The sequence below is a fragment of the Mandrillus leucophaeus genome, unplaced genomic scaffold, assembly GCF_000951045.1.
Source record: "Mandrillus leucophaeus isolate KB7577 unplaced genomic scaffold, Mleu.le_1.0 Scaffold738, whole genome shotgun sequence".
NCBI lineage: Eukaryota > Metazoa > Chordata > Mammalia > Primates > Cercopithecidae > Mandrillus > Mandrillus leucophaeus.
The window spans coordinates 977,596-990,668 of NW_012108008.1; the positions used below are offsets into that span (position 1 = coordinate 977,596).

The 13,073-nt window shown below is 39.1% G+C and overlaps 1 protein-coding gene across 2 annotated transcripts in view; it reads left to right on the forward strand.

The window, feature by feature from the left end:
• SENP6 (SUMO1/sentrin specific peptidase 6) overlaps nucleotides 1-13,073 on the forward strand; it is a 113,310-nt gene that overhangs the window by 87,583 nt on the left and 12,654 nt on the right. For both annotated transcript variants that reach the window (XM_011965834.1, XM_011965835.1), the window contains 3 exons: nucleotides 3,602-3,721; nucleotides 5,217-5,309; nucleotides 10,342-10,769. In XM_011965834.1, the coding sequence (XP_011821224.1) occupies nucleotides 3,602-3,721; nucleotides 5,217-5,309; nucleotides 10,342-10,769 (641 nt within the window). The remainder of the gene's footprint in view (nucleotides 1-3,601; nucleotides 3,722-5,216; nucleotides 5,310-10,341; nucleotides 10,770-13,073) is intronic.

Consider the following 13,073-nt stretch of genomic DNA (forward strand, 5'->3'; position numbering starts at 1 on the left):
GCCAGGATGGTCTCGATCTCCTGACCTCGTGATCCGCCCGCCTCAGCCTCCCAAAGTGCTGGGATTACAGGCGTGAGCCACCGCGCCCGGCCAACTCTTCTCCATTTCTAACTTTCTGAATAAGAAACTTTGAAACAAACTTTGCCAACATTATAAGGAATAGAAGGCATTGCATCTGGGGAATGTTAATGTAGGGAAGAAGAGGACTATTTTAATAAAAATTATGTTCAGAGTCTCTTTCATATCATGAGAGGCTAACCTTAAAATCTTTTTTTTTTCTTTTCTTTTTCTTTTTCTTTTTCTTTTTTTGAGACAGAGTCTTGCTCTGTTGCCCACGCTGGAGTGCAGTGGCCTGATCTCAGCTCACTGCAAACTCTGCCTCCCGGGTTCACGCTATTCTCCTGCCTCAGCCTCTCAAGTAGCTGGGACTACAGGCGCCCGCCACCACGCCTGGCTAATTTTTTTGTACTTTTTTAGTAGAGACGGGGTTTGTTAGCCAGGATGGTCTCAATCTCCTGACCTCGTGATCCACCTACCTCAGCCTCCCAAAGTGCTGGGATTACAGGCGTGAGCCACCACGCCCGGGCTCTTAAAATCTTTTTTGTTTCATTTTTTGTTTGTTTGTCTTTTGTTTTTTTGAGACAGAGTCTCGCTCTGTCACCCAGGGTGAAGTTCAAAATCAGCCTGGGCAACATGGCGAAACCCCATGTTTACCCAAAAAAAAAAAAGCAAAAGTTAGCTGGGTGTGGTAGAGTATGCCTGTAGTCCCAGCTACTCTGGAGGTAGAGGTAGAAGGATGGCTTCAGCCCAGGAGGTGGAGGCTGCAGTGAGCCACTATGCCCAGCTCAGTTTTCTTAAATCACAAATACATTTCCTTTTTTTAAGGTGAATATCCCTTTATTCAATTCAGTTTTGTAAAACAACCATTGTAGGCCAGGCACAGTGGCTCACGCCTAAAATCCCAGCACTTTGGGAGGCCAGGGTGGCAGAGTCATTTGAGGGACAGAGTTCAAGACCAACCTGGCCAACATGGTAAAACCCGACCTCTACTAAAAAAAAATACAGAAATTAGCTGGGTGTGGTGGCGGGTGCCTGTAGTCCTAGCTGCTCAGGAGGCTGAGGCAGGAGAATCACTTGAACCTGGAAGCAGAGATTGCAGTGAGCCAAGATTGTGCCACTGCACTCCAGCCTGGGGGACAGAGTGCGACTCGGTCTGAGGGGAAAAAAAAAAAAAAAACCCAAAGTAGCCATTGTAGTTTGGGCCAGCAAAAGTCTCATGGTTCACTCATTACAGTATAGTCCCTGGACTAATAGCTATTTCTCTACATGGTGTGTTTTGAAGATTGTAGAATTCAGTAATTAATGTAAACTATGTCTTGATCTGATTCACTGTCTTGTATTATCTTCTTTAGGGGCACACTGAGTTGCCTGAAAGCAAGAAATCTTTTAAATTATGTCCTTTTCATTAAAACTTGAGCTATGGAATTTTTGCTTATTAGTGATGAAAGTAACAGGTCTCAAGAATGTGCCCTCTGGGGGCCAGATGTTTTAAGCATTGCTCTTTCTGTGTAAGATTTCACAAGGCTTTCAGATTGTCCTCATTTTCATAATATTAATATGGTCATAAGCTTGAACTGGCATAAGTCCTATGAGAATGTTTGGATCATAAATTTAATATATCATAATTTCTCTTTGTGATATAAATAACTATTATTATTTGTTTTGATATAGATGTATAAACAATAACTAAGGCAATAAAAAATTAGAACCAGGCCAGGCGCAGTGGCTCACACCTGTAATCCCAGCACCTTGGGAGGCCAAGGCAGGTGGATCACCTGAGGTCGGGAGTTCAAGAGCAACCTGACCAATATGGAGAAACCCCATCTCTACTAAAAATACAAAATTAGCCTGGCATGATGGTGCATGCATGTAATCTCAGCTACTCAGGAGGCTGAGACAAGAGAATTGCTTGAACCCGGGAGGTGGAGGTTGTGGTGAGCCGAGATCGTGCCATTGCACTGCAGCCTACCTAGGCAACAAGAGCGAAACTCTTATCTCAAAAAAAATTAGAGCCAATGGAAGATCACTTTACAGAGTCATTGTTACCACCTCACCAGTGTACAAGTTCTTTCTCTTTATTTTCTATTTTCATAAAAAATACTATGCTGCTGGTTCTTCATTGTTTATTAACTGAACTGTTTAAAATGAAATAAACAATACATAACACTTTTATTCAGATATAATACATATAACATACAATTCACCCATTTAAAGTATACAATTCAGTGTGTTTCATTGCTCCGTAAAGAAGCCTAGAACCCATTAGCAATCTCTGTTTTCTTCCCATCCCTCCTCCAGCCCTATGCAACTGTCAGTCTTTTCACTATCTCTGGCTTTTTGTATTCTGGACATTTTGTATAAATAGAACCATAAAATATGTGGTTTTTATGAGTAGATTCTTTCAGTTAGCATGTTTTCAAGGATTTTCTATGATATCATATGTATTAGCACTTCATTTCTATTTCAAATATTTGATTGTATAAATGTAACACTTTATTTTTCCATTTGTCAGTGAGCATTTTTCTTATGCTTTTGGGCTATTATGAATGATGTGGGGACATATGCTTTACTCTAGATTTAGAGTGTGCCCTTGGTTTTTTTAAGTTTATTTTTATTTTTTTGAGACCAAGTCTTGCTCTGTCATGCCCAGGCTAGAGTGTAGTGGTGTGATTTTGGCTCCCTGCAACCTCTGCCTCACAGGTTCAAGTGATTCTCCCGCCTCAGTCTCCCAAGTAGCTGGGATTATAGGCACTCGCCACCACGCCCGGCTAATTTTTTGTATTTTAGTAGAGACAGAGTTTCATCGTATTGGCCAGGCTGGTCTCGAACTTCCAACCTCAGGTGATCTGCCCACCTCAGCCTCCCAAAGTGCTGACATTACAGGCATGAGCCATCGTGCTCAGCCTAACAAGATTCTTGGTTTTTTTGTGTGTGACAGTCTCACTTTGTTGCTCAGGCTGGAGTGCATTGGCTCAATTTCAGCTCGCTGCATAGAATGTGTCCTTGTTTTAAAACATTAAATGTTTATGTTATAATTTTATTTTCAAATAGTAATTTTAATTGCCTGAAGATAATCTGATAGTTATCAAACTTTGCTAATAATTTCCTTGGTTCTAAAGAAGAGAGATTGATGGTTCTAAAGAAGAAAGATTTACTGAGTTTTTAATATAAAGTGAACTGTGGCTGTGCGCAATGACTCACGTCTGTAATCCCAGCACTTTGGGAGGCTGAGGCGGGCAGATTACTTGAGGTCAGGAGTTTGAGACCCGCCTGACCAACATGGTGAAACCCCATCTCTACTAAAATACAAAAATTAGCTAGGCGTGGTGGTGTGTGCCTGTAATCCCAGCTACTTGGGAAGCTGAAGCAGGAGAATCACTTAAATCCAGGATGTGGAGGTTGCAGTGAGTTGAGATCGCACCACTGCACTCCAGCCTGGGCAACAGAGCGAGACTCCGTCTCAAAAAAATAGAAATAAATAAATAAGTAAATAAAGTGAACTGTTACACTAATTATATTTGAATTATTTTGTATCAAATAGATATTTGGTGCTTGAAAAACTGAAGAAGGAAGACGCTGACCGAATTCATATATTCAGTTCTTTTTTCTATAAACGCCTTAATCAGAGAGAGAGGAGAAATCATGAAACAACTAATCTGTCGTAAGTCAAATTCTGAAAATATTTAACAGATGTAAGTCACTCAAATTTAACTAAGTAAAAAATCACGTACTTGAAAGAAAACACAAATCTCTGCAATTCTTTTGCTTACTTTTTAAATTCTCCAGCCAGGAAGAGAACACACTAAATAAGTCAGTTCTATTTTCATGCTTCATGGGTTCATATTCACCTGCCTTAGACTAACTTTGTGCTAGTTTTGGAATTTTTTTTAACAACTTATTTATATTGAGGCAATATCATTTACTTCTCTTATCAGTTTACAAAATTAATATAATTCATAACATTCTAATACTTTCAGAATACCTAGAATTTATAAATGTTCTAGGTCAAATATGTAGAATAGTGTTTCCCAGATGTGACTAATAGGTTTTTTTTTTTAATTACTTAGATACTTACTAACTACAGATTACTCTGTTTTATCCTAGGTGTTTATCCATAATAGAAAGGAACCTGTGAATCTATACTCTTAATAAGCTCTTTGGGTGATTCTTCTCAGACAAATTAAGGAAGTACTATTGTACATAGTAGGCCTGATTTGTTTTTTTTTCAAGACAGGGTCTCACTCTGTCACCCAGGCTGGAGGGCATTGGTATAATCTTGTCTTACTGCAACCTCCACCTCCCACTCTCAAGTGATCCTTCCACCTCAGCCTCTCAAGTAGCTGGGACTAAGACACATGCCACCCTACCCAGCTAATTTTTGTATTTTTTGTAGAGACAGAGTTTCACCATGTTTCCCAGGCTGGTTTCAAACTCCTGGGCTCAAGGAATCTGCTCGCCTCTGCCTCCCAAAGTACTGGGATTTCAGGTGTGAGCCACCATGCCCACCTATTTTCTTTATAATTCTTCTCCATATAGTGATGGCATCTAGCTCTGATAATTTGCTGGTAATTGATCAGAAGATACACTTAAGAATTGGTAGATTTTTAAATTTAAAACTAGTCTTAGATGTCTTGAATTGATGGCTGCTATGCATGATAATAAATAATAATAAATAATATTTTCTCTTATTTCAGCAATTCCTAATGTTGCCTCTTAGAGTTGATAATAGTCATTGGTTTTGACCAGTGCTTATAGCTATATTGCTTCATCTACCATCAGATAATGTTCACTTTTCCTACTGTTTTCTCCCCAGTTACCCTAAGTTTTACTTGGCTACACCTCTCAATATAGTTGCCAGTACCAATTCTGCAGTAATAAAAATAGTAAAGAGAAGTCTAGGCAAGATAAGCACTAGAACTTCGCCCCTCAGATGGAGTAACAGGAGTAAAATATCTTTCTCCAAATTCAACAGTGGGTAGTCCCATGCCTTCCTAGTTTCAATTCAACAAGTTCTATTTTCTTTCCCCAGTTTGTCAAACCATTTTATGCAACTGTTTGAGCTATTACATCTGAATCTTCTTAATTTATAAATCACTACATATAAGCTGGAGCACTAGAAATATTTCAGAAGCTTATAATTTATCTCTTTCTTACAGAATACAGCAAAAGCGACATGGGAGAGTAAAAACATGGACCCGGCATGTAGATATTTTTGAGAAGGATTTTATTTTTGTACCCCTTAATGAAGCGTGAGTAAGGATTTCCTTTATGTAAATGATGGCAATTTTTAAATAATTAGTATGAGGTGAAGAATTCATTTTAAAACATCTTTCTGAAATCTCTTGTATATATTCATATTTGTACTGCCTGTTTTACAAGAATTAATGCAGTTTCACAGTGAATCATGTAAGATACTGAATTTTACAGACAGTAGACCAGATACCTTTCTAATCTCATTTTATTCATTAATGTCAAATAATACTATTTTTTTTTTAAAGTGGTGCTTATTGTCTAGCAAATAATCTATAGAAAAGTATTATTTTTACAAAAAGATGATTAGGTCACATAAAGGAGTTGGAATCTTAAGTTTAAAATACACTTCTGTTTTTAACCAGAAGGGAGAAATGATGGTTGGATTTATGCCATTTTTCAATTAAAAACCATGCGGACTACTTGAAGAAGTTTCTGAGTAAATGGAGGTGTTTAAATATTTATATTATTCTCTCACAATGACTAGATAGTATTATTTTACAAGTAAGACTTAAAAGTTTTTTGTATTTTGTTCTTTTGTTTTTCTATGCCCTCGATCCAAAGACCACCAGAAATACACTTGTAGTTGGAAAACTTTGTTTATTACTTACATCAAGGAATAACACACACCATGGGCAGCTCTGGAGCCTCTCATTAAAAGGGAGTTTCAAAGAATCTGTGAAAGCATCTGGGCTTTCCTTGGGTGATAATGGGGGAGGGTCTAAAGTAGTGGTGGTTTGCCTAGGTAAAGAAGTAGCATTCACTTATTAATAAAGAAAAAGAATGTTGACTATTTTGTGGTTTCCAACTGTAACCTTATATTTTTCTCTGCTTAGACAAATTATGATATGGCCCTACTTTGTCTCACTCTATCATGGTTGCAGAATATGCTTTCCTGGAGTTGGTATTCTATGAGATTGTTTATGTATAATAAGTCTAGCTGTGCCAAGCTAGCTTCCGAATTTTTTTTTTTTTTTTTTTTAACTTTTGTAGAGGTGGGTATCTCACTGTGTTGCTCAGGCTGGTCTTGAACTCTTGGCCTCAAGCCATCCCCCCCACCTCAGGCTCCCAAGTAGCTGGGATTATAGACATGAGCCACTGCTCCTGGCAGAGCTATATATTTTTAAATTCATATTATCATAGTAAAATTTAAAACATTTAAAACTAGTTGATTTCTTCATTCTCTTCAAAATAAGGTTTTGGCTGGGTGTGGTGGCTCACGCCTATAATCCCAGCACTTTGGGAGGCCAAGGGGGCAGAGTACTTAAGGTCAGGGATTCAAGACCAGGTTGGCCAACGTGGTGAAACCTGTGTCTCTACTGAAAATACAAAAATTAGCTGGGCGTGGTGGTGTGTGCCTGTCATCCCAGGTACTCAGGAGGCTGAGGCAGGAGGATCGCCTGAACCCGGGAGGCAGAAGTTGCAGTGAGCCAAGATCATGCCTCTGCACTCCAGCCTGGGCAGCAGAGTGAGACTCCATCTCAAAAAGAAAGAATGAAAAGAGGTTTCTTGACTGGGTACAAATTTGTCTTGTAAAGTAACATGTGAACAGCTTACTAAGTGAAAGGGAGGAAAGCCATTTGTCAGAAATGAATTATAAACATTTTAAATAGAAATATAATTTGATTACACAAGATTTAGGGATAGAGGCACATCCCTCTTAATCACTATACCTGTGCATGGAAGTTATTATCAGTGCTTCCAGTCATCTTAGTGAGAGGTAGAGAATGAACTCTGTAAGAGGACTCTACCATTTATAGATTAAAAAATAGCCTATAAATCAAGAGAGCTTGTTTTTGTTTTTGCTTTTTTTTTTTTTTGAAGAGATAAAGCTACAAATACTTATGCATTAATTATGTTAGATTGGCTGCCATATATTTGTCATCTGTTTTGTTTTTATTTTTTTGGTGGTACCACTTTTTTTTTCTTTCTTTTTTTTTTTTTTCTCGTGATAGTCTCTCTGTGTCATCCAGACTGGAATGCAGTAGCATGATGTCAGTTTAGTGCAGCCTCAACCTCCCAGGCTTAAGCGATCCTCTATCCTCAGCCTCCTGAGTAGCTGGGACTATAGGTACATGCTACCACGCCTGGCTAATTTTTGTGTTTTTTTTAGAGGATGGGGTTTTGCCATGCTGCCCAGACTGGTCTCAAACTCCAGAGCCCAAGCAATCCACCTGCCTTATCCTCTCAAAGTGCTGGAATTACAGGCATGTGCCACTGTACCTGGCCCAATTTTTTTCTTAAGTTTCTAAGCTGTTTATTAAAAATTGTTATAGTAATTTCCAGGAACACAAATTTGATGTATGGGTCTAATCCATCTTAAGTGAAATTGCCTAGGTATTTTGTTTTGTTTTGTTTTTTAGAGACAGAGTCTCATTCTGTTGCCCAGGCTGGAGTACAGTGGTGCAATCATAGCTCACTGAAACTTCAAACTCTTAGGCTTAAGCGATCCTCCTGTCTTAGCCTCCCAAGTAGCTAGAACTACAGGTGTGTGCCATAGGCCCAGCTAATTTTTTTTTTTTTAATTTTTTTTAGAGATGGGGTCTAGCTATGTTGCCCAGACTGGTCTCAAACTTCTGGCCTCAAGCAGTTCCCCCACCTCAGCCTCCCATAGCACCAGGATTACAGGCGTGAGCCACTGCTCCTGGCCAAAAGTCTGTGTTAGCGTCTCTCCTGCTGTTAAAGTTAATGTAGCTATTATTAAAAGGAATCATAAAAGCAAAACCCTGGCTTAAAGGAAGTAATTGTTGGAAGTAATGGTCTGATTCAGCTTTCTCTTTTAGGCCAAAAAGGATTTTTCCTAGTTTTTAGGTGAGGAAATTGTAGCTTAGCCATATTGGCATAGCTAAGAAATGTTAAGAACTGTGATAGGCTTTATTACAGCAGTAGGTTGAGAGTCACTGTATTACACTGTATTTCATCAATTTTATTTTATTTATTTTGAGATGGGGTCTCACTCTGTCTCCCACGCTGGAGTGCAGTGGCACCATATTGGCTCACTACAACCTCCGCCTCCCAGGCTCAAACTATCCTCCCACCTCAGCCCCCAACCCCAGTAGCTTGGACCACAGGCACATGCCATCACACCCAGCTAATATTTTGTGTTTTTGGTAGAAACGGGGTTTTGCCACGTTGCCCAGGCCAGTCTCCAACTCCTGAACTCAAGTGATCCACCTGCCTCAGCCTCCCAAAGTGTTGGGATTACAGGTGTGAGCCACCATATCCGGCATCAATTTTTAAAACACATTTTTTTCTCATTGCAACATGTCTGAAGTTGAGATGTGACTTTATAAATAAAATTAGCTATGTGTTAGAAATGATGAAACGAGGAGGTTGGTGCGTTAGCCTGATCTAAATCCATAGGGTACTAAGGATTAATAACGAAGAACAGGAGAGAAGCGAGCGTTCATCCATCTGGCCTTTGCAATACTGAAGATGAAGCCAGCCAGCCTATGACAGCCATTTCTACTGGATACTGTTCGATGAAGAGATAGATAGTGCTGTTTCTTATTACTGCCTTGGGTACTCTAATCTTTTGCAAAAATGAAAATGCGGAATAATTTTTATCCATGGCAAGATAATTTGTTTTTCATCCAGCAAATATTTATTGAAAACCCTATCATAGGACAAACATTATTATACTTGACCAATAAGCTTCCTGACATCTATAGCCTATTCCTTGTATCCCAACAGAGCCCTGTGTCTAGCAAAAAATGAATGTTAGCCAGTACTGTACAGCTTCTTGTGTCCTGTACTCTACTGTTGGGAACATTGATACCTGAATTCAGCTGTATCATAAGCACTGCTTGATAGCTGGAACTGTCTACTAATACTTAAATTTTTGTACAAGGACTAAATTAGATATGTTATTTATTTTTAACGTATTAAATTTCAATATAGCATAAGATAAAACATTACTTATATACGTATTTTGATATTAAGCCTTTCCTATCTTAATAACACACAGTAACAGTAAAAAGAACAAAACTATATATGCAATTCTTAGAAAATGTTGAAAATCATATAACTGCTGAAGACAGTTTAATCTTTTCTTTTTTTTCTTTTTGAGATGGAGTCTCACTCTGTCGTCCAGGGTGGAGCGCAGTGGCACAATCTTGGCTCACTGCAACCTCCGCCTTCCGGGTTCAAGCAGTTCTCCTGCCTCAGCCTCCCGAGTAACTGGGACTACAGGTGCACACTGCCACGCCCAGCTAATTTTTTGTATTTTAGTAGAGACGCGGTTTCACCGTGTTGCCCAGGCTGTTCTCAAACTCCTGAATTCAGTCCTGAATTCAGGCAATCCGTCCTCCTCGGCCTTCCAAAGTGCTAGGATTACAGGCGTGAGCCACCGCCCCTGACCAATAGTTTAATCTTTTTCCATCTTTTTACATAAAGAGAAGGCAAAGGGGAATGATGAGTTGCAAAATGACATACTTGCCAGAAAAAGCAATGAATTTTTCATTCAGAAAACAAGAAAAGGTTCAGGGATTGTTTGCAAAAGTAAATACAGGCTACATAATTTTAATACAAACTATGTTATTTTTGAATAGACATTGTATTCTGTTACTGAATCAATGATCACATAAAACAAGATTAATTTGAGAATTTTTAAAAAATAAGGTGTTTTTTTTTTTGTTTTTTTTTTTTTTTTGTTTTTTTTTTTTGAGATGGAGTCTTGCTCTGTCACCTCCAAGCTGGAGTGCAGTGGCACAATCTTAGCGTACTGCAACCTCTGCCTCCTGGGTTCAAGTGATTCTCCTGCCTCAGCCTACTGAGTAGCATTTTAGTAGAGACAGGGTTTCACCATGTTGGCCAGACTGGTCTCGAACTCCTGACCTCAGGTGATCCATCTGTCTCAGCCTCCCAAAGTGCTGAGATTACAGGCGTGAGCTACCCCATGGCCAGAATTAGACATTTTTAATAAATTCATTGGCAAGAACTTTAAAAAAAAAACATTTTAATTGATATGTATTGCCAAATATAATAAACTTTTCTAATAACATATTTAGTTATTTCATTTGTTTTTTACAGTGCACACTGGTTTTTGGCTGTTGTTTGTTTCCCCGGTTTGGAAAAACCAAAGTATGAACCTAATCCTCATTACCATGAAAATGCTGTCATACAGAAATGTTCAACTGTAGAGGACAGTTGTATTTCTTCTTCAGCCAGTGAAATGGACAGTTGTTCACAAAACTCTTCTGCCAAGCCTGTAATTAAGAAGATGCTAAACAAAAAACATTGCATAGCTGTAACTGATTCCAATCCTGGGCAGGAAGAAAGTGACCCTCGTTACAAGAGAAACATATGCAGTGTAAAATATAGTGTGAAAAAAATAAATCATACTGCGAGTGAAAATGAAGAATTGAATAAAGGAGAATCTACATCCCAGAAAGTTGCTGATAGGACTAAAAGTGAGAATGGCCTACAGAATGAAGGTTTCAGTTCCACGCATCATACAGGTACGTATCTAAATGCTTTGAAAGAATGAAAAAATTCAGAATAATCTGGATTTTTTAATAAACAGGATTAAGATCCTGTTAAAAAAAAAAAAATCAGGTTAATGGCTGGGTGTGGTGGCTCACACTTATAATCCCAGCACTTTGGGAGGCCAAGGTGGGAGGATCACTTGAAGCCAGGAGTTTGAGACCAGCCTGGGCAACATAGCGAGACCCCATCTCCAAAAAAAAATAAATAAATAGAAAATTTTTAAAGAATTTACTTATAACAATATAGTAACACAATTTACTTTTAATTTATACTGAAGTGTAATTATAATAACATTCACTCATTTTATGAGTGTAGCTTAATGAACTTTGATAAATGTATATATAGCGTCATGTAATCACTACTGCAGTCAAAATTGAGAACCTGACCAGGGCACAGTGGCTCACACCTGTAATCCCAGCCCTTTGAGGGGCCAAGATTGGCAGATTACTTGAGTTCAGAAGTTTGAAACTAGCCTGGGCAACATGGTGAAGACCTGTCTCTACCAAAAATACAAAAACTTAGCCAGACATGGTGGTGCACATCTGTGGTCCCAGCTACTTGAGAGGTTGAGGAGGGAGGGTCGCTTGAGCTCAGGGGGCTGAAGTTGCAGTGAGTGGAGATCGCGCCATTGCACTCCAGCCCGGGTGACAGAGGGAAACCCCATCTCAAAATAAAAAAAACAAAAAAATTGAGAACTTTTCATCACTCCAAAAAAAAATCCCCTTGTGCCCTTTTTGTATTCTGTTTCTTCTGTCACCCCTAGAGTGCAATTTTGAAATTGTAGAACAAAGTTTATATTTTCCATTTATTGGAACTTGGATTTAATTTCATAGGAAATTTACAGTATTCAGCATTAACAGTAATTGTGCAGTCTTAGATGTATAAGACAAATTTACCAATGTGTAAATTGAGATCAAATGGACCAAGGCAGAAATTAAAGTTTTCTCTTCAAAATAATTGTGGACATTCCAATTAAAGTTTGGTTCTTCATTCCTCACTCTCCTTCACTGTTTTCAGTGGGAAGAGGAGCACTGGTCCAATCTCTGCTTGTTTAAATCTCTCTTCAGCTCTAATATATTGATTTTTGTCCTTGAGTCAGTTCCGTAGTTGTAGAACCTGTTAAATCTAGTTGTGGCCAGGTGTGGTTAAATCCAGCACTTTGGGAGGCCAAGGCGGGTGGATCGCCAGGTCAGGAGTTTGAGACCAGCCTGACCAACGTGGTAAAACCCCATCTCTACTAAAGATACAAAAATTAGCTGGGTATGGTGGCACGCGCCTGTAATCCCAGCTACTCAGGAGGCTGAGGCAGGAGAATCACTTGAACCCGGGGGCGGAGGTTGCAGTGAATTGAGATTGTGCTACTGCACTTCAGGCTGGGCAACAGCGAGACTCCATCTCAAAAGTAAATACATAAATAAAAAGCTAGTTTCTGTTCAAATTCTTAAATTTGATATCAAGTCAATTGTATAATTTCCTCTCCAACCTACAAGTAAAATAGTCCTCGCCATAAAAACCCATAACATGCTATATTGTGTGCCTTGCAAACTTCTTAAACTGTGAATAGATCTAATACATTTTTCTTCTTTTTTTCCTAACACCTTGCTCATGGAACTAATGAATTTTCTTTGGATGAAAAATATTGGTATAGGACATAGAATAAATTATGTGAATTCAGAAAGAACCTATCAAAAATTGTGAATATGGAACATACTCTTGGCACTTATACCAGCTTATATTATTTTAGTGAGTTAGAAAGCTATTGTTAAGCCTTTTTTTTTCTTTTTTTTTTTTTTTTTTTGAGATGGAGTCTCTCTTTGTCGCCCAGGCTGGAGTGCAGTGGCGGGATCTCAGCTCACTGCAAGCTCCGCCTCCCGGATTCACGGCATTCTCCTGCCTCAGCCTCTTGAATAGCTGGGACTACAGGCGCCTGCCACCTCGCCCGGCTAATTTTTTGTATTTTTAGTAGAGATGGGGTTTCGCCATGTTAGCCAGGATGGTCTTAATCTCTTGACCTCGTGATCCACCCGCCTCGGCCTCCCAAAGTGCTGGGATTACAGGCATGAGCCACCGCGGCCAGCCCATCATTCTTATTGTTGTCATCTCAGAGAGAAATGCAGAGAGAAAAGATTTCCTGAATTTGGGATGTGGTTGGGATGTAGCCTAATCGTTGAGCTTTGCGAGGCGAGTACAGGATCTGTGGCTTTTTTTTTTTTTAAGAGATAGGGTCTTGCTCTGTTGCCCAGGCTGGCGTGTAGTTACATGAACACATCTCACTG